At 33.6% G+C, this 22,622-nt stretch overlaps 1 protein-coding gene across 1 annotated transcript in view; it reads left to right on the top strand.

Annotated features, from left to right (window-relative positions):
* Positions 1-4,673: 4,673 nt before the first annotated feature.
* The window catches only part of LOC147401566 (uncharacterized), a 35,100-nt gene continuing 17,151 nt past the window's right edge, over positions 4,674-22,622 (top strand). The window contains exons 1-4 of the mRNA XM_086442885.1: positions 4,674-5,073; positions 8,659-8,894; positions 9,121-9,811; positions 11,021-11,387. Coding sequence (XP_086299011.1) covers positions 4,891-5,073; positions 8,659-8,894; positions 9,121-9,811; positions 11,021-11,387 — 1,477 coding nt within the window. The 5' untranslated portion in view covers positions 4,674-4,890. The remainder of the gene's footprint in view (positions 5,074-8,658; positions 8,895-9,120; positions 9,812-11,020; positions 11,388-22,622) is intronic.

Here is a 22,622-nt window from a genome sequence, read left to right on the forward strand (position 1 = left end):
CAAATAAACAACTAAATATTCCATCAATGACAAAAAAAATCACAAAACTATTACTAAGATATCACATATCAAAGCCTATAATAAGTGAATAACATTAAGTCATGATAATCGTAGTGTTGGATCTACCAATTCCATCCAAATTATCTTGTACTCCTTTTCCTTAACAAATGCATTAAACGTAATATTATAGATGTGCCCTCCTATTTTCACCATCGTCATTTCATACAGTCTTGTATCGAGGGTCCATTGTCTGTATCTTTCACAAGAACATCGATAAATATTTAAATATATTTTTTAAGATCATCTTGATTGTTCTTTTTCTGATATTTTTTTGATGATGAAGTATCCATATTTTCTAAAGGAGTTGATACATTTGGAACACTTTGTCCTGAAGATTCATTGTTCAAATTTTGTGCTTCAAATTCATCAAAATTGTGGATCCTCTCTAACTTGAGATGATACATCCACATGCAATCCTTTTCTATGTGGACCTCATCCAAGATCTCTCATGGCCATTGTACATTCAAATAATGTACATAACTCACGTGTAAAGATCAATGATTTATGATGATATTTTTTCGCTTCTAGATATTTCTGAGACACATTAGAATCATATTGAAAGTGAGCTAACTTATAATATTCTTAAGATTTAGAAGTAAAAGTATAGGTTTAGACATGCCATCAAGTAGTCATCTCATCGTTCATTAGTCCAATAAATAGTATTTATTTCTACATTGTATCTATGACCCGTGAAAGTTGTAAGCCGCATCCAAATTTCATATTGCTTCTTTTGATAATCTCATTGATTTTTTAGTTGCCTTTGTTTAAAAGTAGTCAAAAATTTCTTATTTATTTCAACTATAATTCTAGTCCATGATTGGGATTTTAAAGTCCCCCCCTGATCTTCCTTCACGGTTATTTTCATCAATACATAGATCAATAAATATTTTTCCTAACCCTCTCATCAATCCAATATGCACGGTTGTTTTCATTAGAATTCATATTTAAGTGTAGTAAAAAATAAAAATAAACAACTATATAATTTAAGATAAAAAAGTAGTAGTGTTGCACAATTTTTCCAAGCCAAGATGATGAATATGTACTAGTCAAATACAAACTATATAACTTAATAATACTTAAATTTGGCATGTGAGCTGAGATTTTTTTTAACGGAGCTTACTCTATGATGGATTCTTAATTTTGGTGGATAACCAGAGACAAACTTTGATTAGTCAAGGTAAGTTCACAACATGTATTATTTTTATTAAAATAATAAATAATAAATAAAATAAAAAGCTACCCCACAAACATCTAGTAAGCCTTTGAAGTCCCTGTCTTTTTCCATGTATTAAATTCATATATTTTTGTTCTTTATCATAATTTTTTTATTTAATATTTTAGATTCATCTCAACAATTTACAAGGAGATTCAGAAGCAACTACTACAAATCAAATCCTTCTTCATAAATACAAATCAACACAAAATACTTGGTTTCTAGTATTGTACCTTTCTCCAGAAATATGGTGGTGGTTAAGGTTCTGTTTGACTCTTAATGATGCATTTATTACCTTTAAGGGAGAAACCCTTCTCAAATCTGCTAATAATTTCACCCAAACCTGAAACAGAGTTAAGATTTGTTAATAAGAAGGGAGAGAGAGAGATTAGACACAAATATTATGAAATAACTCATTAACCAAATTGTAACTAAGATGTGTTTGACAATTAATTGAAACTATGTTGAGAATATTATAATTAAAAACTAAGGAATGAGTTAACTTATTAAAACACTTAAACTATACAATCTTATATTTAGAAAATTCGTAGAATGGTATACCAAATTGGAGTCTTGATTTAGCAAAGATAATGAGCTATTTCATAATATCTTGAAGTGTGTCTGTTATGAATGAGGAGTTAAGAACTATTGAGCTACTCAATTATATCTCACACATGGTGAAATAGGTCGTCAATGATTAAACGATACAAAAGTAGAATCCAATATTTCCCTCAGGCACACTTAAGAAAAACTTTACCTAGAGTCTCCTACCTTTTAGAAGTTAACATCAAGTATTTGGTAAGTCTCAAAGCTCCACCCTTGATCTATTGAGAAAATTTGGCTACCATTTCATTGGCATCCAACCTTCAATCATGCCTACACAAAACATGTTGAGATGATTTATTGTTTCATCAAAGAAAAACTTCTATATGGCAACATTCTCAATTGTTTGTTGGGTGGCTTATAGTTGTAAAGTACAATACCACTCACGTTAGTAACTACCTTTCACTCTTTACTCTTCACACAAATCTTATACCAATGTAAAATTATTTTTGTTTCAATGTAACCAAGTCGAAAAAAAAAGACTTTTAAAAGAGTCAGATTAGGTTTACATAAGGAACTTAGACTTTTGTTAATTTTCAAACTTTTTTACTGTTATTTGATTCAATTATCTCGTTATGATATCTTCGCCTATAATTCAACAAAGAGACCACAAAGACAAACCCATAATTACCCCAAAACCACCAATATTCAAATCAATGGCAAATTCATAAAACCTTACACTCTAAAACCAACAATCGACACTGAATAACCAATTAGAATATTCGAAAAAAAATCGAAAAACCAAAATTTAAAAATAGCCTAAACTTCAATTACTGAAAAACATGGAGAGGAGAAATCATTGCAACAACATTATAAAAATGTAGATCTGTAAATCAGGAAGTCGATTACAAATAACATTTTAAGAGAAAGAAATAAAACCCTAACTCACTTGAAAGTGCAAGATCTAGGATTTTACCTTACAAGTGCAAGATCTACAATAAATTATTTCCAATCTTTCTCTATTCTACCATCTATTTTCAAGATCTAGGGTTTTACCTCAACAAAATCTGAAATTTCTATGAAGAGAGAAACGAGATCAATCTAAAATTGCTGTGGAAAGACATATCTGAAATTTTTGTGGAGAAAGACACAAGAAAAGTCTGTCGATTAGGAAGAGATAGAAAATGAGGACATGAGAGGTAATAAAATACATTTTGGAAGGGTATACTTGTCCACGAGAAAATTGATTGATTTTGAGTACAAATAATGATAAGCATTTAGCTTAATTTTGGTGCTGAAAATTTCAATCAAAATTTCAGCACTTTTTGTTGAATTTTTCCAATAAACAAATGCACTAATTTTAAGGTAGTGCTAAAACTGAATGATTTTAATATTAAGCGTTAAAAATTACCACAAACAAACAACCCCTTAGTCACTTTCATCAGTCATATTGTATGGCAAACCAAGGTTACTATTATTGATAAAAAAATTTCGTTCCTCTTTAGTAAATTCAGAAAAGTCACTCAATCTGTTGTGTCGTGTGACATAGCGATGCATTCGTGTATTTTCCTTTTCTTTGTGTTCAAGAGCTTAATCAAATACAAATGGTGTATTCTTTGAGTACATCTTTACTTTCTGTCAGAGATTTTTTTTCTTCTTGATTTCATGTATCTCCATCTTAAAATATTCGACTTCATTGACCAACCAATGTCACTATTTATTTCTTTCACTAAAATAATCTTCAGTCGACTCTATAGTTTGAAGATATTTGATTATATTGTCATGAACTGCTTCATCTAAGCTACTCGTGTCGTAACATGATTTTCCATGAGACATTGTCAATAATGAGTTTTTTGTAGAGAAGAAGACGATTATGAGTTGAAAGGTAGGCTTCAAAAGAATGTATTCCAAACTTATATATAGGTAATCAAGAAATGTAGATGTGACCATTTACTAGATCTTTTGTGAATTGTTGTGCCTTCAAATAGATAAGTTGATGTAACCATTAAGTATTCAATGAAGCAATTAAATATCTGAGATGAATTGTCATGTCATTAAAAAGTTAAAGTTGATGTGATCATTCACAAAAGGTTCTGTTGCATAAAAAATCTATATAATTAGCATCGAGTTCGACGGTTTTAATATTAATTTGCACTAAACTTAGTGATAATTTAATTACCATTGAGTTCATAATATTATTTAGTATCGAACTCAATGGTAATTAAATCACTGTCGAGTTCATAATATTATTTAGTATGAACTCGACATTATAATTCATTTTTTTTTTCAATTTTGATTCCAACACAATTTTTTCATCAAAACGACAAACAAAACGAAATGGATGAACCGGGAAATCTTTTATAAATCATCTATTTACTTAGGTTTTAATTTAGATCTGTTATATTCATAGAAAACAAGTAAAAAAAGTGTTAAAAACTTATATTTTATGTCAATTTTATCGTATAGAAAATTGGAAAAAAGAACTTAAGGGAATGAGAGCAAAATCAATTTATTAAAGGGGTTTCTAAGGTTTCGTATAATCAAGAATTAATAAATGGATAATTTCTATATTTCACATGCCAAAATGGTGAAAATGATCTTAGGGATCATTTAGAAAGAAAAAGTTTACAAAATGCTACCGTCAAAAGATTAGGGATTATTTAAAAAGAAATCCTCCGCGAGGGTTCTTTTAAGTAATTTTTCTTTAAAAAAAAACTAAGGAGCAGAGCTATCTCAAATATTCACCAACACGTAAGGGATACGACCAAATTTTTTTTCATTATTTATTTATTACTGAATTTGCATAACGGTTCGTTAAACCGGCTGACACGTAACAAGTCCTTCCAAAATCCAAATCCAAATCCAAACCCAAGGGACTCTATCTCTCTCTCTCTCTTTTGATGAATGATGATGATGATTGTCTGAAACTTCACATTATTCGGTTCCAGAATATAATTCGGAATCCAATTCGTCAATAATTCTCCTCTTTTCCTTTTTTTTTTTCTTCTATCCGGTTCATCTCATCAATCGACCCATCATCAATTCATCAAATTTTACTAAATCTGCCAATCAAAATGATTACGCTTGTTGTGGGTTTTGTTTTGGGGGTTTTGGCGATCATCGTCGCTGAAGCTCTTGGATTCCTTCTACTTGTGAAATATTTATCGAACAAGGAGAAGAAAAATTCCTGTGTGTCTCAAGTGCCTCCTACTGATCTTGATCCACAGCAATCTCTCCACTTTTCTTACAACAAGCAGGTCTGCTCGCTCAAACCGAATTTTCATTATTTTTGGTTGATTATGCATTTTTACGTGTTTGTTTCTTTGTTGAAATTGAAATTTTCATTGATTGGGAAATTGTGTTTCTTGCTTTTATTTATTAATCTTTAGTTGTTAGAAACGAAATTACTAACTTTACTTGTTTGATGATTGTTACAATTATCAAGAAGTCCCTCTTTAGAAATTTTGAATCTTCTTGTGAAGTTGAGGTAATTCGAAAAACCTTGATAAGGAAAAATTCATAGACTATGAATCCATTCAATTCATCTGCTGAGGGTCTTAGTTCTTGATTTAGTCAGCTGCAATCCATTCTACCTGTGAACATTGTTAAAGATTAAAGAATGTAGGGAGTCCTTAGAGGTTGAGAAGTTCTACCAAAGCAGCAAAAGATAGAAAAATATACAAACCAACAGACTAGAGATGTCATTCAGATTTTGTGATTTTGAGGTTTTTTTTGTATGAATCTAATAATTGGGCAACAGACTTCTTTGCCAATTTATTAGTTATCTATTGCTATTTTCTGTTATTTTTAATGAGGGCCTTCCTCCTGAGATGCTATCAATCCTGTTGGACTACTTCACTTGTAATTACGTTCATATGTAATTGCCTTGTTTTTAACCTCATCTTGCTGAAAAAAAAAACTAAAAACTACAAATCAGTGCTTATAACCATGTCCATTTGTAAAGAAAAAGATCCTCAAAGAAAATTCCTATGCTCTCTGTTTGAAAGCAGACATCAATAAAGAAGCAGAAACTTTATGTCAAGAGTAATTTTAAGAAAATCCTCTTCCCTTTGGATGCTCTACAGTTTCTCTTCTCCATATGCCCCAACAAATGGCTGAAGGGACCCTCTTTCATAAGATATGGTCTTAAAAAGAAGGCAAAGATGTACCAGCTATGAAAAACCTCCATCACATATTTGGGTAATGCCCAAGCCACACATCAAACTGAGAAGAAAAAAAAGAGCACCAGATCTTACAGGCAACAATAATCCTAGACCATAAGATTTCTTGATTTGTGATCATCTATAGTCACAATTTTCTCAAGAGATGCAGTCTAGAGAAAGAAAACTACCTTGGATTGGATTCTAGATTAATTCCCATTACCTTATTAAACGATTTATATAGAAAGCACCATTTAGATCCCAAGTCCAGAATATCCAATCCGAGATTAAGGTATTAAGAGGGATACCTGTGGCAACAGTGGGTCTTTTATTTCTTTTGGAGCAAACAGTTTAGAGAATTTAAAGGTCTTTCTTTTCAGATGGGATCTAATTTGTAAGGGGAGAAGTTTGTTGTGCTCTTGTTATTTTCATTCCTTTGAGGACCACTTGTCCTCCCAACAATAAACTCTTTATACTTATAAAAACTAAAAATAAAAAATAAAAAATAAAAAATAGGGGCACGTGCAAGGTTTCTAAGAAAAATAGAAACCTATTTAATCTCTAATTCATTAGGCCTTTTTCAAAAGCCAAGATGCTAGGATAAATTCTCGTCATTCCACACATTAAAATCTTGAATAAGAAGACCCTTCTAATCCAATAGATTATAAAGCAAAAAAGTAAAGAACTCCTAAGGTTCTCTTCTCACACCATTTATCTTCCCAAAGGTTGACTTTTTCTCCCCTCCCAAAGTTAAAGTCAACTCCTCTAATTTCATCATGTCTTTCCACACCCTTTCCCAAAAGAGACCTAGGAAAATACTTTCTAAATCCCTCTATTGCAATCATACTGTGCCACAATAACTCTCCTCCACATAGCATATATTTCATCACTAGAACTCTACAGTCTCTTCCTAGGAGGTTTCAGTTCATTTTCCTACTACTTTTAATGCCTAACCCACCTTTTTCTTTCGAAAGGATAGCTCGTTCTCAATTCACTAAATGAAGTTTAAAATTATTGGGCTTTTCATCCCATAAACTATCTATTATTATTTCTCTTTAGAAGATGGAATCATGAATAAGGAAAGGGAGTAGATTGTGAATTGATACATGCTATTTGTACCTGGTAAGTGTCGGGCTAAAAACATGTAATTCTTATGGTATAATATGAACTACATATTTTTTTTGGCAAAGTAGTTTTATTTATTTATTTAGTTATTATTATTATTATTAGTTTTGTTTTTTTTTGTTTATGGGGGGTGGAGGAGCTAGGTGGGTGAACTAATACAATATATTGTAATATAATCTAAAATGTTGAACGTTCAAAAAAGAAATTGTTGTATAATTTGCGGCAATTAGCTCGTTGCCTGGTAGGAAGGTAATTCTATTTTTTCTTTGTGATGGTTAGCTTGAGGAGGAAGGGTTCCAATTTTCTGAGGATTTAGTCTTTGCTCAGCTAGTATCTTTCAATTTCTTAGTGGTTCAATTCTTCAATCACTGGAAGAAATTATCCCTTGTCACATTTTTCAATATCCAATTTCCTTTAAACATCTAATAACTGGTGACCACAAGTGCAATGCTGGCAACATGCATCCAGTTGTCTTTAGATGTGATCTCAAGTGATTCTAGATAAAAGATTAAATTTTAATAGTAACATTAGGCTTGTAAAACATAGATACAATCATACAACTTTAATTATATCTGAAGTTATAATTTGAAGAACTTGAAGGCTTAATTTTGTTTCTTAAGCAGATTTCTAATTTTCCAATTCTTTCTAAGTGAATGAATTATATGCATATTCTACCATGCATCTTTGCTTCTTTTCTTCTTCAAATTGTTCGACTATGTTTTCTTTGCAGTTGAATATCGGTCTATTGTGCTTCATTGTTATTCGAGAGACCAAAATAACACCATATTTGTTGGAATTAATATCCGACCTATTGGTATTAAAGATCAGCTGATTAATATTGATTGATCGGATATGAGTTCCGATTGATTGGCCTGTATTTTCTTAATTGATTTCTTTTGTTTTATTTAGTTTTCTTTGGTCCTTTGGGCCCACATAGGTTGTAATTAAGGTTTTTAACCCATCCAAGATAAATATAATGTGATAGAAGGCTGAACCGACAAAGTTCATCTCCCCTTCCACCATCTTCTTTTTTCCTTCATCTTCTTGTTCTTCTTCTTCTCAATCCCCTTCTTCTCTTCTCTAAATCATCTTCTACTAGTTACAACCTAAGAATTCAACAATATTGATCTTTATTCTAGCCACTTCGGTTGATTTGCTTTCTTTCCTTCATCTTTAATTAAATTTCTTACTTTCCGTGCCACTTCGTGTTTATGCTTAACTTCTTTTACTTTTTGATGGGTAAGCTGGTCTTGAACCCACGACCTCAAAGTTGATTTGCAATGTGTCAAACCAACCGAGCTTTGAGTTTAAGTTCTTGTTCTTAACTTCATTTAAGATGAATATGAAACTTGACCATCAATTGTTGTATGTTGCCTTTATTTACTTGTTTTTGTGTCTTACATCTTTTCTAGTAGCAATGCATCAAGGATTGTCCTGCATGGGACTTTTACCTTGTTGCATGCTTATAGCATGAGAAGTTTGTGGCAGTTACTTTTATAGGAGATTGTAAACTGTTTCTTGACATTTCTTCTTGTATTTATTTATTTTTTATTTTAGGGTGTACTTTGGGTATTAGAACCAGAAAAAGTTCCAAAGGTAGGGTCTGAGGACAAAGTATCAAAGGGGCAAAAGCGTAAAAAGGAAATCTTGGAGGTTTTTCCTGTCAAGAAATATGCAAAAATTAAAGACCACTCACTTATTATGACAGATGCAGATGGTTCTAACACAACAATCCATCTTTTGGGTTGCACAATAGTATCTGTTTCAGCATCAGATCTCTCGTCAAGAAAGTGGTAAACTTTTAGCACCCTAAGTTTTTTCAGACATCACATCAGTGTAGACAAACTTAACCTTTTGTTTTCTTCTTGGTGTTCTATATAATATTCATGTGGTACTGAAGCACGAATTGATACATTGTCTGTATTATATAATCTAAATAAATATTTGTAATTGGCCATCGTCTTGGTTCTCAATTTTGGTTATCGAGATCTAATTTTTCTTTTCTGATGAGCATTTTAGGGCCAAAAGGTACCCAATTAAAGTGGAGAGCAGGAACTCAGTAATTTACAATGGAAGCAGTACTTGTTACATATATCTGGAGACTTCTTGGGAGAAGGAATCATGGTGTAAAGCCCTTCGACTTGCTTCCTGTGTTGACAAGGAAAGAGTCAACTGGTATGCCAGATTGAGCCAAGAGTTCCGTGATTATTTGAAATCCTTAACTGCAGGATACCCTTCATTTATGAAACCTTCTGTGGAAATTTCTTGTGAGCCAATTGATAAAACTAGTAAGCTTGATGCCTCTTCTTCAAAGTTTCGCCTTATTATGAAAAGTCTTGCAAAGAAGGCTTCTAAGGTTGGTCTAGAAAATAAGGGAAATGGGGGTTCATCCTCAGTTTGCGAAGAGAGAAAGAAGTCTGAGAAGTCGCGTTCTGTCCAAGATTTATCGTCGCTCACTGAATCTGTGAAGACTTCTCTAACAGAAAAGACTCCTGACAATTCGTTGGATGAAGACACAGTACCACCATTTCCATTAACCATTACCGACTCAGGAAACCAAAGTCGGGCTTCTGTCATCTCCGATGCAGATTCTGAGTACAAGTTTGGTATTGACGAGGGAACACTTTGCTGGAATTTGCTAATTTCACGGCTTTTTTTCGATGCAAAAAAGAATACAGAGATGAAAAGCTCCATACAAGCACGGATTCAGGTTGTCAATGTCATTTTAGTTTCCAGTACACTTGGTAGCACACACCAACATAAATATGTGATTGTGTAGGGTGATGAGAGGGGTGTGTAGGTGATGGGTTTCTCTCTCCTTAGGATCACCAAGTGGCAAATGTGGGAAATTCAACCATTTCAAATTGACGGGCATCATGTGGCACATGTGAGTCAAATTGATGACCCTCCACCTAGGAGATCGGCATACTCAAATCAACATCCATTGGATCAGGATTTCATACAATTAAACTTCTTTTTAGGTATTGGTATCAGCCAAGATCAATACGAAACATTGAATGTTTTGGGAAAGTACGGTTTGTATTGAATGTATCGGCCGATACTGTATCTATTTTTTCATTAACCGATACATTCAATCGATAGGATATTTTAAACCATGGGGCCAATTAATTGAAACATAGTCTTGTTGCTGTCTCTCATAAAGTTTTCCTTTTTGTTTGATGATTGTAATACCCAAGTCACAGCACACTGAAAGTACATCTCCACTTTAGCCACCTAGGTCAAATTTTATGAGCAATGGCGTGATTATTCATTCCTCCCTTATGGATAATGGAACCAAGATAATAAAATGGCCATCTTGGGCTATCTTCTGGCCATCAATTTCAACTAGTTCACCTTCTCTCTGTTTGTCTCTACTACCATATAGTTTTTCTTGATCCGACTTATTTTAATTCATTTGTATCCTAGGCATCCCTCTAGAATTCTAGTTTTGCATTCACCCCATCTGTAGTCTCAATAACAAATACAATCTCATATGCAAATAACACGAAGGGACTCAAGTGGTATCGTAAGCTAAATACGAGTTGAAAGGTTTTCGAAATGTTGAGCAAGCCTTTTCTTGTATATGGGCAATTGCTTCATTTATAACATTTTCACTGTTCGTCTAATTAAAAGGATTTTTCCTTGTCAATAAAAATAAATTGGTTCTCTAGCATCCCTGTTTACTGTCTTGGCCTTTCCATTAATCTCTCCCATAGTTTTTAAGTGTTATGACACGGTAGTTGATGTATGCATCCACTGCTCCTATATATAGATACCAAAGGTACTCCATTTATTTCTCATTGTTGAACATTTTTCTCATGAATTTTCCATACATCTATTGGAGTACCATTTTGTGTGCATTTTATGTTTATATATGGGTACACATAGTCTGATACTCATGTTCATTTCCTATGAACAGAGAACATTGTCAAACATGAGGACTCCTAGTTACATCGGTGGAGTCACATGTACTGGCTTGGATCTTGGGACTTTACCACCTTATATCCGTAATATGAGGGTTCTTCCTATGGACATGAATGAAGTATGGGCCATAGAAATTGACATTGAATACTCTGGTGGTGCAATACTTGATATTGAAACAAAACTTGAAGTTTGTGAACCTGAATTCCAAAAAGGCATAGTAAATAGAAGTTTAGAATCAGGCTCTGCAGGGGAGGCCACCTCAGATCTTCTCGAAGGTATTGAGCATTTTGGGAACCAATTGAAGCTTTCTGGAGAGACAATGAATGAAACAGAGAAGAGGGATGAAGGTGATAATAAGCTTGGTAAGTGTGAGTGTAAGGTTTGTATGTTACATTGAATTAATTTTCATGTATGTTTATCTATTTACTCAGATTACTAGGTTGAATCCCTATGGATTTGTCTAAAGTTAATGTTCTAAATGCAACCTATAGTTGAGCACATCCTAAATAAAATACTTGTGTTTGCTAACTTTGAAATAAATAAAAAACGCAACAGGAGTAGGACCCAAGAAACCAAAAACGATAAAGAAATGAGTCCAGATATTCAAAGTTGATAAGAAGGTGATTGACTGTTTCACTATTAGTTTTACACACTGACCGATGATCAACTATTATTATCCTAAGGAATATAAGGTGATTAGCTTTGAGAATGTCCTTGTCAATTGGTGAGATGGAAATATTAGAAGTGTTCGATTAGCCTTGAAGTTCATCTCCAAATGATTGAAATTTCTCCCAACCAAGATCCAAGGAAATATGTCAACTAGAAATCACAAATTCTGAAGTGATAACTGTTTCTTGTTTGGGACATTATACAAATCAAGGAATTGAGACATTAAAGAGGAATCTCCACACTGACAATCTTCACAAGGTCACACCCTAATGCCTTCATTTATTTTGAAAGCCATCCCTTTCGTTAAATTCTACCAATCTGTTTTGAAGAACTCTCCTAACCCTGCATTCATATGTGCTTATAACCTCTTTGTTCTTCCATCCAGATTTTCTACTCCCATAATTGGCCCATATTACTCTTCTCGAAAATCTATTAGGTGCCCCTCCAAATCTCCAAATCTACCTGTTCAATGATGCTTTGACTCCCAATCCTCCTTTTTTTTTTTTTTTTATATCTTGGGAACACAATATTCGAATGTACTAGAAGAAATTTATCAGAGTTTCCATTATCATTCCACAAGAAGTCTCTTTCCAGTTTATGAGTATGCCTTTTAACTGATTGTGGAATGGTGAATAACACACTAAATAAACAGGGACTTTGGCTAGAGAGTGTTTAATAAGTAGATCTTTCCTCCTTTAGATAAAAACCTGGTTTTCCAAGAGGTTAATTTCCTTTTTACGCTATCTATCATTGGTTCCATTTGGCTTCCAATTGAAGCAAGGTTTAAAATATCATTTTGAAGGAATGTTTCAATCATGGAAACACTCAAAACACATGAGATAAACGAAACATTTTGATACATTCCAAAAGATCCATAAAAATCAACATTTTAATGATAAATAATGTAAAAAAAGAAAATATTTGAAATATAATACATTTCTTACGTTGATACGCACTATTAGACACCAATATGCTATGAATACACTAAGTTTGATTGCATTAATTTATGTTTAATCTTTCAACTTTCTATAAGCAATCAAATACCCCTAGCCTAATGGATGAAGTGCTTGATTTTAATCAAAAGATTGTGGGTTATACTTGATTTCATTTGATAATGGCTCGTTAAAATTAACTTATTTCCCTGAAAAAATAAAGATTTGAAAGGATTGAAATATTTTTTGCAGAGAATGCATTGCTTTTGTTGCAGAAATGCTTGATATCATTCGAATCTCTATTTTTCCTGTTTTTTTTTTTTTGCAAAGACATCATTACTTTTTTCTGAATAGTTTTCTCTTTTTTCTAATTTTGGATTGTTTCGAAATGATTTGGTTGAAACGTTCCAACTCATATTGATACAAACCAAAATATTCTGATACATATCAACATCAAATAAAACATTACGATACAAACCGATACCAAGCGAAGCACTTAATAAATTCTAGGAACGTTTTTTCTCTCAATGTTAAAAAAAACTAGCACATATTGGCCAATTCATTCCAATAAGATACTTCCAACCATGAACGGAAATACCATGCATTGTGCAGATAATTTTTTGACTTCTAGAGTCATTGAAGAATTACATGAAGATTAACTACCCCCACTAGTAGAACTTCCAAAAACTAATAAATGGTCGACATATTTGAAATAAGAGATCATTGGTCCATCCTCACATGCTCTTTGAAATTTCAATCGTATCAAGTACTTCCACATTATATATAGGAGTTAACCAAAAGAATTGGCCCCTAGATGAACAAAAGAAGGATAAGGGATCAACTTGTCCAATACATATAGAGCTATTGAAAAACCTTTTGGATATTAACAATAAAAAAAAAAGAGAAGAAAAAAGTCTCCTTTGAATTTTGCTCATATATCCAACTCCATCTATCGTCAAATCCCTTCATTTCCAACACATAGTCAAGAACCTCGATTGCACTTGATGAGACATTAGAGATCATGGGTCTATCATATTTGGGTCATAGTTTATGTTTAATGTTTTATTTTATTTTAGTTATTGGGCTTTAATTATGGGCTTATGTTTTTTAGATATATATATATATATATTTATACTTTTTTGAGTCCTATTTGTTTTAGAATTTTATTATTAAGTATTTTAAATTAGTAGGATAGTTTTTTCTTTTTTGAATTGATTTTTTCTATTTATGAAAATTTTCTATTTCGGGAATGTTTTTATTTTTAGAAAGTTACCTTAGTACAAGGAAAAGTCAAATTAGGAAGTCCTATCGGTTTTAGCAAGTATTCTTTTCTATTTAAACAATGTAACATGATGTTTTGGGGAGATTAGAGTTTATGGAATAAAAGGAAATTTTACAGCTTTCTTCTTGAGGTTTCTTCAGTGATTGAATATGGTTTGATGCCAATAACCCTTAATGTGATTCCAAGGCAAATCTATCATCTTTTTCTCTTTAACCTTTTTCTCCTCTATCTTTTTTATCAATCCATTTTTTTCTACATTTTATTTTTGTTTTTGTTTGAGATCAACCTATCCAAACTCTTACTGGTCTACAAGAAATCTTTCCAAGCTCTTTCAAATCATAGATCTAGAATGTATAGCCCAATCTCTAACTTCAAACTTCTTCTCTGTCAAACCTAACTCCATTTTATACCCTCAAACCTAGTTACATCACCTTATCGTAATTGCAAAATTTTGTATTTCACATATTCAATTGGTCTTGCAAAGATCTCACACAATTGGCCAATAAAACATGTTGGGCCTAAAACCATTTCTTGAAATGTCGAATCTATTTTTATTTATATATTTTTTATCCTAAACCTTTACCCTATAAGCTTAAACCTTTAACTGTAATGGCAGTCATAATTCAACTCTGCAACCCAAGTCCTTTTGGTTTTACCCTAAACCTTTACAGTAACCCTATCGTAGCCCAAATCCTTGACCCAAATCCAAGCTAGATTCCCTATCCTGTAGTATATCTTCATCCCTCTCGTCTTGCATCACACATGGTTATACGTCTTTTTGAGTCCACTTCACACACATCACCCCTTTTCTTTTCTATTTTCTATAGGTATTATATTTTTTTTATCCAACACTCTTGCTGAAAATCCACCTACCTTTGATAGAAGAACCTTGGGGAAATGTCTATAAACTCTTTTCCCCTTGTTTGTAAGAAGTAATAGAAAGTAGCTTTGAGCCTTTATCACACTTATTCCTGTCACTGAACACATTCGTAAGGATTTATTTTAAAATAGCTCCACATACTTTAAGAGAGCCAGTATGATCTTGTTGAAACTCGGCTTTATTTAGGTATAATGCTTATCTAACTGTAAGCATTTACCCATCTTCAAAATTTAGTCCATGTACTGATCATCATCCAGAGAAAGAAAATCCAACACACCATCCAAAAAATATTTCCTCACAAAATTTGATATTTTACCTTTACCGATTAAAAAAAGATGTTATTTACTTTCAAATAATGTCCCTTCTTTTACCAAGGACTCTCCTAACTTTATTCTACTAGTGTAAATCACCCTCTTCCCTCATATTCATACAAAAATGAAATATTATGCATTTTCCTTTCTCCATTATCTTGAGTTGTCTTATATAATCTCCGTTGAGAGAACTTGGTTTGTGAATTGGCCAAGACATACTTCGCAATCGAAAAATGTTGATGTCAGGGTGCATCTTGGTTAATTCAAAACCGAATTACCTCAATTGACATGGTACAAAAGAATGGGAATGCAAACTCCTAACGTTCCATTACTCAGATTGAGTTGTCTTAATCGTAGTATTAAATTTTGTTACATTTCCACATGTCTCAACTCTAAATACTGAAGTTTCTTTCTGTATATATTTTTGTAGAAATCTCTATTCATTTTATGAAATATTTCGTTAGAAATTACCATTGATTTTGCAAAATATTTTGTTTAATAGTAAATTTCTGGAGTGAAAAATGCAAGATTTCAGTGGAAGTATTTTGATGAACAATAAAATTCAACTGAAATATTCCTTTTTTTAAATGATAAAATATATAAATAATTATATGTTTTTTTGTAGAAAGGACTTGCACATTTCAAGTAACATTCATTTATTAGTATAAATTTTTAATATCAGGTAGATATCAATATATCATCGTATTGATATATTTTAGGTGTATTGGCACATTCATGTAAGTTCATACGATCATCCATGTTCTACTTATTCGGATATTTTACTGATACATTTGTACCGGTATTTAAAACTAGAAAATATATAACAATGTGAATGTCATAATTTAGTTCTTGACAATTTTACATTTAAGCAAGGGTTTAAATATTGAGCTCCATATAATTAGTATGACATTATTTTTCTCATTTTTCATGTAGAATACAATGGTTTTGGGCTATGAGCTCTCATTACATGCTTAATATGTTGTGAAACACTATTGATCTCATTTCCAAACTCCATATGGTTGCTTATTGTAGTTTGATGATTTATTAATGTGTTTTCCTATCAATTGTTTTATTTCCTACAGTTTTAACGAAAATTTTGTCAACATTTTTATCATTTCCACAATATTTTTATGAAAAATTGTATTAATTTTTTTACATTATCGATATATTTCTATGAAAGTATTATTTCCTCATTGATTGAAATTAACACTGAAACTGGAATTCAACTCCTTGGACTCAATCAAGACATTCCAAAACAAAATGAAACTTTGAAGACGAATGTCTAAAACTAGTTTAATGGTCCCAAGTTTCAATTGATGTGGTCGTTACCATGTCATTATTAGTCGGTTTCAGCACAAAAATACTAATATTCATGTTCAAAATCTCCTTTCAATACAATGTTTCAGTCAGGAGAAAAATCAAGATGGTCTTGATTGAAACTTTTGATGTTTTGTTTTGGTCTCAACCGTAAACAAAATTTTCGGTCAAAACATTCCAGAATGGCTTGAAACTTTGAAGCATGCTAACATTTACCCATACGTTTTGAGTTTCATTGTACATCAATAGCTATATTTTATTTGTTACAATACATCATATATAAATTATGTATCAATTGGAACACATGGGAATTCATGGAATTGCAGATGCAATGCGACTTTCATTAATGTTATAAAAATAAATATTATAAAAAGTGTCAAGATGTACTTGATTAATTAGTACACACAACTTTTAGATTCAAAAGATTTCGAGAGTAATCTTTATGGATTGATTTTTTTCACCCATGTAACTTGAGGGGAATACAAACCTAAATTTCACATACAGTGGTTGTGATATGGAGCATTGGAATAAGGTGTGTCTTGATACACCAAATCATCTGTAGATTTGGCTAGGATTAGGATTTGATTAGGATAAGATCTACCTAGATCTGATTAGGATATGAATTTGATTCTTCTATTATCTATATAAATCCTATCAGGGTTCATTGTAATCATCTAAGATAATCAATCAATTTCATTCTTCTACATGGTATCGGACCATGTCTTTCAAGGACCTGTGATCTATTGATTAAAGTTCTAGGAATGTTCTTCTTCCACCGGCGGACCCTCATTAATCTGTTCAGTACCCATTCCACCCTTATTTTGTCAACTAGACATTTTATCAAGCATATGATAAGCATCGTGCATATAGTCTCTATTACCATTACATTCTAGATCCAATAATCATCATGAATGCTCCATCATCTTGCCAGGTTTTACATAGTATCTATGTTCTTTTTTGTAAATGTCATGTTTTTGGAGGAAAACTGAGGTGGTGGTTCTGGCTGCATGTGCGGGAACGGATTTGGGGTATGCAAGATGTCCCAAACATCAGCTTCTTTGGTAAGGAGACCAACAGAAAGACCATAGTCATTGGGTTGCACATGAAAAAGCGTACTTTGAACTTTGAAGAGAGTTTGCAAGTGTGGATAAGGCAATGATTTATGTATGAAGGGGTCGTACATGAGCATAAGGCAATGAAGAGAGTTTGCATGTGTGGATCAACCAACACATGTACCCTTGCCCCTGCATACATAAATTATTGGATTAATATAATGTAATGCTTTAGTAGTCCAAGTGGCTATTTGCCCCAAAGAGGAAAATTTTATTTTCAACTCCTATTTTTCCTATAAAGTCCACCCTAGCCTACATCCTATTGGAAATATGTCTTTTTCTTTTCCTAGTTTTCTATTCTATGTAAGGGCATTTATGTCCATTCATCTTGATTATTATAAATACCTTGGCAAGCTTTCATTGAGAACTTGACAATTTACCTTCAACAATTCTTCTTGGTATCAGAGCCCTAGAGGACCCACGACAGCCCCTTCTTGAGTTTCTTCCTCATCAGTTTTGGACTCTTGAAGCTTCACCGCTATCGCCACCCTCTTCTCTTCTCTTCTTCATCACTTTAGGTTTTTGGGACCAAGAATAGAGTAGCAGCAACTTTGTTGGAGGTCTCCCCTTTGATTTTTTTTTTTTTTTGTTTTTTTAAAATTCTTTAGATCTGTGATGACCTAATCACAAGATGCTATTGGGCTCTTCTATGCGATAGGACTGTTCGTTGGGTTGTGTAATAAGGCTGCCCTTATTATTTTTCTAATTTATATGGGCTCTTTCTGCTGTTTTCTGAGTCATTTGGGCCGTCTTTGCCCCTTTGCTGATAGCACATTGGATTGGGATTGTGAGAGACCTCTCTTCAAGCCAAAACTTCAAGTTTATGTCCGTTCCTCACTTTACTCTAGATTTCTGGTAATCTCTTGATGTTTCAGATCTTCTCGATTGTTTTTCTTCTATTTTTTTGCACCCTCTATTGGTTTTTGCACCCTAAGTGTATGTTGATTTGATCCTACACTATTTCTTCTTCAAATTGTAGTGTTTCTACATTTGGTTATTGCTCTATTGCCTTGTTTTCCTTGTATCCATTTTTTTTGGAAACATATGACATCAAACCACAAGAATAAGGAGTCAAATACTATCCTTGGGGCAAATTCCTCAGTCCAATGTATTACTAGTGCCCTATTGGATGGTCGAAATTTGCAGTCATAGTTTCGGTCCGTGAGACTATTTGGGCAGTAGAGGCAAATCCGAATGGTTTTTGGGCATTGTTAATAAGCCACCTACTACGGATTCCAAGTTTGAATAATGGGTGATTGATAATCGTACCATTCTTGGACGATAGTTTAATTCCATGGAGCAGCGTATTTATACTATGTTCATGTACCATGAGATTGTCTCATCTTTTTTGGTCAGCTCTTACTCAGATATATGTGCATGCTAAGAATGATTCAAGGATTTATGAGCTCTATCGAGACATTGCAGGCTACTCAGGGGACTTAGAGTATAGCTAATTATTTTGGTTTTCTTCAGTCTCGATGGGAGGAGCTTTCTCATTATGAGTCTATGGCTAAGTTATCTACTGAGGCAGTCGAATATGTGGTTAAGAGGATTGTTCGCCATTAGACATGCCAGTTTCTCATGGGCTTACGTTCCGATTTTGAGGCACTACAGATTCAGATTCTTAACACCTCTCATTTGCCTTCCTTATTTGAGATTTTTGTGACTATTGATAGTGATGAGCGTCGTCACCATGTAGTTCCAAGCTCCTCAAACTTAGGTACTCTCTCCTATCCCTTTTTTTTTTGACTCTTGACTTATCTATTGCACAGTTAGAAAATTTTCTTATGTAGGGAGAAAAATAATGAGTAGAAAAAATTCGAACAGGGATTTTAAGGCTTGGAAAACGATTTCTTTTAGACTATTTTTGCCCTTTAGATCTTGATCTCAAGTGTGCAAAAGGTGTAGAGAAATTACCTTGAGGATACAATTAAACCCTTTGATTGAAGAAATACTGTGATACAGAGTGCACTGTCTGATCACAGTCAGATCACACTTTTCTAATACTGATGATGCTTTAAAAAACAAAAAGATTAAACTAATATTTTCTGGATTTTTTCAAGTTTCCAACAAAAGAAGCAAGTGGTGGTTTAATAGACACCCAAAGAACACTTAGTAAGGAGGTACCTTTTCTCAAGAGACATGTAATAAACCAATGGTTTTTTTCTCAAGAGACACCTTTTAAATCCAGTGGTTTAGATTAAAATTTGGTAGAGACATGTTTTTTCCCAACTAGTAAAACATATAAGGTGTCTTTTTGCCACATTGGATTCGATCATGTTCACTTGATTCTTGACTTTAGTCATGTTTACCTGATTTTTAAACTCTTTCTTTTGATGTCGACAGTATCGAGCATATTGACCGGGTTTGTGCAAAAGTAATAATTTTCTTTCTTCTTGTCTTTGGCACCTTGTTTCTTAAAAAACTAGTTATTCTTTGATTTTAATTTGTTTGTATGCTTGGTCTTTTGATCCTCAACCATATTTGCTTTGGAATAATTTTCAGATTGGTCTTCCTCATTATCGCTGTAGAAGAATCCGGAAATCTGATCTCATAGAATCAAGAAAATAGGATATTCTTCTTGATTATTCTTGATTACTCTTAACTTTCTAGAATATTCTTGTAATGTTCTACAATAGGATAGTTGGTTTATTATTCTAGAATATTCTTGAAGTTCTAGATTATTCTTGTAATAGGATAGTTGGTCTATAAATACCACTATTGGGGCATTTGTAATGATCATCCAAGAATTCTCAATAAATTCAATTTTCTACATGGTATCAGAGCACTAGGTTCTGATCTAGGGATTACCTATGGCGGGTCAAAATCCGTGGAAGACGGCTTTAATCGGTGCGACTAGTAAGGACTCAGTGGTGTCAGGGGAAAGCACCACAAGTCCGAACCTGAACTCCTCCATCTCATTTAGTGGTTCAGAAGGGTCCACGAATTCGTTCCAATTAAATATCCACCGTCTAAATGGAAAAAAACTACACGGAATGGTCGCAAATCGTTCGTTTGATTTTGAAAGGCAAGGGGAAGCTTGGATATCTGACAGGAGAAGTGACAAAACCTGCCGATGTAGATTCGACTCTCAAGACCTGGAAATCAGAAAATTCTTTGATTATTGCGTGGTTAGTGAACTCAATGGAACCCGCAATTGGCAAGCCCTTCATGTTCCTGCCGACGGCCAAAGATGTTTGGGAAGCAGTCAGGGATACGTATTCCGATCTAGAAAATTCTTCGCAGATTTTTGGTTTAAAATCCAAACTTTGGCACGCGAAACAGGGTGACCGAGATGTAACCTCCTACTACAACGAGTTGATGACATTGTGGCAGGAGTTAGACTTCTGTTATGATGATGTCTGGGAGTGTGTGAATGATAGTGTCCGGTTCATGAAACGACAGGAGAATGATCGTGTATTTATGTTCCTAGCAGGACTTAACAAAGAATTAGACGAGGTGCGGGGCCGAATTTTAGGGAAAACTCCTCTGCCAACAATTCGTGAGGCCTTCTTAGATGTTCGGAGAGAAGAAGCACGGCAGAGTGTGATGCTTAACAACAAATCGGTTCCTAGTACTACTAACTCGGAAGTAGAAAGTTCTGCCCTTGTAACTCGAGATTTTCAGGAGGAGGTGAAGAAGGATGGTAAGCGTTCTGAACGGCCGTGGTGCGATCACTGCAAACGTCCGTGGCACACACGGAAACCTGTTGGAAAATTCATGGCAAGCCTCAAAACTGGAAGAAGAAGTCTGGTGGAGCGGGGCGTGCACTTCAGGCCAGTGTCTCGGATCAAGAGCAGCAGTCTTCTTCAAATTCGTTTCGTTTCACCAAGGAGCAGATAGACCAACTGTACAAGATTCTCGAGTCTCAGAAAAATCCTACTTGTTCTTTGGCTCACAAAGGTAATTACCTGAAAACAGCTCTCATTGGTGTCAACCCTGATCGCACCTGGATCATCGATTCAGGTGCAACCGATCATATGACAGGGTTGTCAAATCTTTTTTCTTCGTATAATCCTTGTGCAGGTAATCAGAAAATTAAGATTGCAGATGGCTCTCTTTCAGTCATTGCAGGAAAAGGTTCTATTATAGTATCTCCATCACTCACTCTTCACGATGTTCTTCACGTTCCCAAACTTTCCTGTAATCTTTTGTCTGTCAGCAAGCTAGCCCGTGATCAAAATTGTCAAACTAATTTTTTCCCAACTCATTGTGTGTTCCAGGATTTGACCTCGGGGAGGATGATTGGCAGTGCTAAACAGAGTGGAGGACTCTACTTCCTTGATGATGGATCTGAATCGAGGCGACAATCTCAACAAATAAGTTCCTGCTTTGAATCTATTTCTGTTTCCAATAATAATATTATGTTATGGCATTTAAGATTAGGTCATCCAAGTTTCAAATATTTAAAACATTTATTTCCTAAGTTGTTTGGCAATAAAGATCCATCTATGTTTCATTGTGAAATATGTGAATTTGCAAAACACCACCGTACATCTTTTCCTTCACAACCATATAAACCATCAAAACCTTTCACTATTATTCACAGTGATGTTTGGGGTCCTAATAAGATAAGTACACCTTCTAGCAAGAGATGGTTCATCACATTTACGGATGATCATACTCGACTCTGCTGGGTGTATTTATTGAAAGAAAAATCAGAGGCCGAACGCGTTTTTAAAATTTTTACAATATGGTGCAGACTCAATTTCAAACTAACATACAAGTTTTCAGGAGTGATAATGGGAAAGAGTATTTTAACACGACCTTGGGAAATTTTTTTCTTGAAAAAGGAATAATTCATCACAGTTCTTGCATCGATACACCCCAACAGAATGGTGTTGCAGAAAGAAAAAATAAACATCTGTTGGAGGTGGCTCGTGCATTACTTTTTACAACTAAAGTTCCCAAGTATCTATGGGGAGAGGCTGTTTTAACTGCTGCGTACTTAATAAACAGAATGCCCTCCAAAGTTTTACAATTTCGAACTCCTTTCCAAGTTTTCACAAATTGTTTTCCAACTACTAGACTTTCTGCTGATCTACCTTTAAAAATATTTGGTTGTACGGTTTTTGTTCATGAACATCGAAAAAT

This window comes from Akebia trifoliata, chromosome 5 (genome assembly GCF_017979445.1).
Source record: "Akebia trifoliata isolate Shusen 1 chromosome 5, ASM1797944v1, whole genome shotgun sequence".
In the NCBI taxonomy this organism is placed as follows: Eukaryota; Viridiplantae; Streptophyta; class Magnoliopsida; order Ranunculales; family Lardizabalaceae; genus Akebia; species Akebia trifoliata.